The sequence below is a fragment of the Fonticula alba genome (genome assembly GCF_000388065.1).
Source record: "Fonticula alba strain ATCC 38817 unplaced genomic scaffold supercont2.4, whole genome shotgun sequence".
NCBI lineage: Eukaryota > Rotosphaerida > Fonticulaceae > Fonticula > Fonticula alba.
In genome coordinates this window covers 2,724,531-2,728,195 of record NW_009242974.1, presented here as the reverse complement: position 1 = coordinate 2,728,195, position 3,665 = coordinate 2,724,531, and the positions used below count along the sequence as shown (strand labels likewise).

Here is a 3,665-nt window from a genome sequence, read left to right as displayed (position 1 = left end):
GGGGGGGGGGGGGAAAGGGCTCCCCGGCCGGCGATGGGTGAACGTGCGACAGCGTCTGCCGAGGGGGCAAAGCGGGCTTGCGCGCGCCACTCGGCCACACCAGCAACCCGGTGCCGAGGTCGGGGTCGCAGGCAGAAGCCGCGACTGACCGAAGTTCACACACCTGCCACGCCGGGCAGCTTGAGAGGCGTGCGCGCGCTCGCGGGGGCAAAGGCGCGCGCGAACACATTCCCGCGCCCCGGGCCCGGCCGCCCCCATCCCCGCCCCTCGGCCGGGGGAGCTCGTCCGCGGCCGGTACCCCTGTCATGGGGAATTCCCGAGGACGATTCAACCCCGAGCTGCGGTGGAAAAAAAAAACAGGGGGACCGGGGGCTGGAAGCTGGGGGCCCGAGGCGGGCACCTGCGGCTCCCCCCGCCCGGCCGGGGTGCCGCCCCTGGCCGGCTCCGGCGCCCGCCCTCGCGCTCATGCACTGAATCCCTCCATGGCCTCCGACCGGTCCCGCCCCGGACAAGCGGACATACAGATCACGCAGAATTCACGCCCGTTGCGACAAAAAAAATCCCACCAATATCTGTTAGTTGTGTTTATGTAAGTTACGCTCTGCGCTGGCTCTGGCCACCCGCCCTCTCCCGCGCCCTCTCTCGGCTGGCAACTGCCTACACGGGAACCAACACCCATGGTGTGGGGAGCCCCGGGGCGCCTCGTCAGAGTCCCTCCTCGGCGCGGTGTGGCACCCCGGGATGACTCCGCGGGGGCAAGCGCACTGTTTAATACCCGGGCGCTCTCTTCCGAGCCTCCGGCCTGCGGCCCTTTTTTCTCCCCCCGCCCCCCCCCCCCGCCCGCTTGGCGGCCACGCCCTGACTCCGGCCGAACTGCAGCCGCGCAATGTTCTCCCTATGGCATACTCTTCGCCGCGATCACCTCACCTGGCCTAGGGGGCCTCCGACGCCGGCGGAGGAGAGTCTGCGTGCCCCGAACGACCGGCTCCCCCCCGTGTCCCAATTGCAGCTCTTCACCACCTGGACGCTTGTCGCACTACACCGATGTTGCCGCCCCGCCCGCCCCCGTCTGGCCCGCCTTCCCTCCCCTGCCAAGCGCAAGAGCACCAATTTGCCACCAAGCGCAAAGGAAGTCAACTACGTCCGCCCCGTCGCGACACTCCACCTGCGCCGTCCCCCCCCCCCCCCCCCTCCCCCGCCTCCCGAGCCAACGTGAGAACCAGCTCGGCGGTATCTTTGGGTGCCTGCTCCGGTCGAAAGGGAGGATCAGCCAGCCCCCCCTGAACGGGCCCTCACCTCGATGAGCCGTGCACAACTGTTGCATCCATTTTTCGAGGCCCCTCAGGTGTTCGCTGGAGCAAGAGCCCGACTCCACCGCGTCCCTCGACCTCTTCCCCCATCAAGCCTTCACAAGTGAGCGTCCCCCCCCCCCCCCCCCAGCGGTGTGGCCTGGGTGACGAGTAAACCGGACTCCCTCGGGAAAGCTCGTCTGCAACTCACGCCCGGGTCCGAAGCCGTGGCAAGGCACGCCCCCCCTGTCCTGGCCTCGTGCGTCTGCCGTCCCAGGTCGGGGTCATGCTGCGCTGACCGGTTTGAGCACCTTCGTCGATGCACATCACGCAAGTAGGCCCGCCCGCATGCCGGGAGGGCACGTGAGGACCTTGAGATCACGGCGGGTTTATTTTGATCTCGGCATTTCCACTCTCCCTCGTCCCGGCCCTCGCCCGCTGGCCCCCCCCCCTCGGCCACCTTTCTTTGCTCGTTGTGTGCTCGGGCAGCACACCGCCCCAGCCCGAGGCGGCTTGTCTGGTCTCAAGGAACCTTGGCCGGAGTTACTACGGCGGATTGTATGCGACGCCCTGAGGAGGAATAAAAAGCAAAAGGAGCCACCCGGGGGGTGGGGGTGCTGGCTCGCGCTCTCCAGCCCCCTTTCTCCTCTGCTCTCCTTCTCTCCCTCTGTCTTTTTCCCTCCCTCCCTCTCCCCCACTCCTTTGCTCGTTCTCCATCCCTCCCCCCCCTCCCCCCCCCCCCCCCCCATCTGCCACCCCGCCTCCCCCGTTCTTTCCTCCCTCCCCCTGTTCATCTGGCCATAGGATGACCGCGCGGAAGCAAAAACGCGGCTCTGGCGCCCGCTCCACACAGGCGACCCCGGCCCCGGCCCCGGTGTCTACCCCAGTTGCCTCGGTCGAAGAGCCGAGCCAAGCCACGACGGTCCCGCCTGGGACAGATCTCCTGGCGGCCGCCAACTCAGCTACTGCCGCCTCCGAGGCCCCGACTGCCACCACCAATGACGACCCCGCTGTCGAGACTGAGGCTCTCGTCCAGGCGGAGGCCACTACTGATGATGGACCTGTGACTGATGCCGAGCCCACCGTGGAGGCCGAGCCCACCGTGGAGGCCGAGCCCACCGTCGAGGCCGAGCCCACCGTGGAGGCCGAGCCCACCGTGGAGGCCGAGCCCACTGCCCAAGTGGAGCCCATCACTACCCACCCGGCCAATGGAACTGAACTCACCGGCGCAGACCAAGTTCATGAGCTTGCCGAAGCTACGCAGGCCCTGGAGGTTGTCGATGCTGAGGTGGCCATTTCCGAGAGCATTACCGAGGTTTCCGAGCCCAGCGCGGCCGATGACCACGGTGCCCACCACATTGACGGCGTCTCTTCGGATGTCGCCCCTCTGGATGATGGCATTGAGGTCATCAACGTGGATGCTCCCCTGGCCCTTGGTGACGAGGAGGTCATCGAGCGTCCCTCGCCAGAGACCGCCTCGCCGACTCCCAGCAGCTCCGATGCCGGGACGCTGGGCTCCGAGGACGCGGTCGACCAAGTCGGTGCACTCTCCTCCGACCCTTCGTCTCCGGCGTCGCCGCCCTCGCGCATGACTCGCTCCGCCTCGACTGCCACCTCGCCCTCGACCACCACCTCCTCCTCTTCGGCCGACGACCCGGGGATCATTCACATCACCAGCCCGACCACCCGCCAGCCGTTGTTCAACAACCTGGCCGAGTTGCTGCCCAACAGCCGTGCTCGCACTGGGACCCTCCCTCTGGCCACCGGCCCCCTTCCGCCCGGGATTCCTCCCGGCCGGACGCTTGTTTCGATGAAGCCGCGCCCACCGCCAACCCTCCCGACGGGCGATGCCATCACCCCAGGCTCAGCCACTGCCACCATGATTTTGTCCATGATTCCCGATGGTGAGCTATCGCAGGTGGTCACCACCCAGGCCATCGCGTGCGTTGATGCTTCTCCTTTCGAGCCTCCATCAACAGCAGTGGCTATTCTCTCTCTCTCTTCCCTCAGCGAGCCGTCCATTACGGCACGCACTTGTTTCCTCCCTCTTCCTCCTCCTCCTCTCCTTCTTCCTCTCCCCTTTCTCTAATCGGTCCTGCTCCCTAACTCTTCTTTCCTTCCACATACACGCATGCGCGTACATCAAAGCCTCCGGAATCTCCATCAGGCCAATACTCGTCTTCGGGCCCTCAATGCCTTCGCCGCCGAGCGCATTGGTACCCTCATGCCCTCGATGGAGAAGCACATCCGCTTGCTGACGACCATGCGTGCCGACCTGGACAACGTTTTCCACCGGATCAGGTGCGCTTCGATATCCCGACATACTTCCCCCTCCGCATCTCTCTCCCTCTCTCTCCCTCTCTCTCCCTCTCTCTC

The 3,665-nt window shown here is 66.5% G+C and overlaps 1 protein-coding gene across 1 annotated transcript in view; it reads left to right on the top strand.

The window, feature by feature from the left end:
* The first annotated feature begins 2,027 nt into the window (after nt 1–2,027).
* H696_03143 (hypothetical protein) overlaps nt 2,028–3,665 on the top strand; it is a 2,113-nt gene continuing 475 nt past the window's right edge. Inside the window, exons 1-2 of the mRNA XM_009497033.1 lie at nt 2,028–3,230; nt 3,438–3,590. Coding sequence (XP_009495308.1) covers nt 2,095–3,230; nt 3,438–3,590 — 1,289 coding nt within the window. The 5' untranslated portion in view covers nt 2,028–2,094. The remainder of the gene's footprint in view (nt 3,231–3,437; nt 3,591–3,665) is intronic.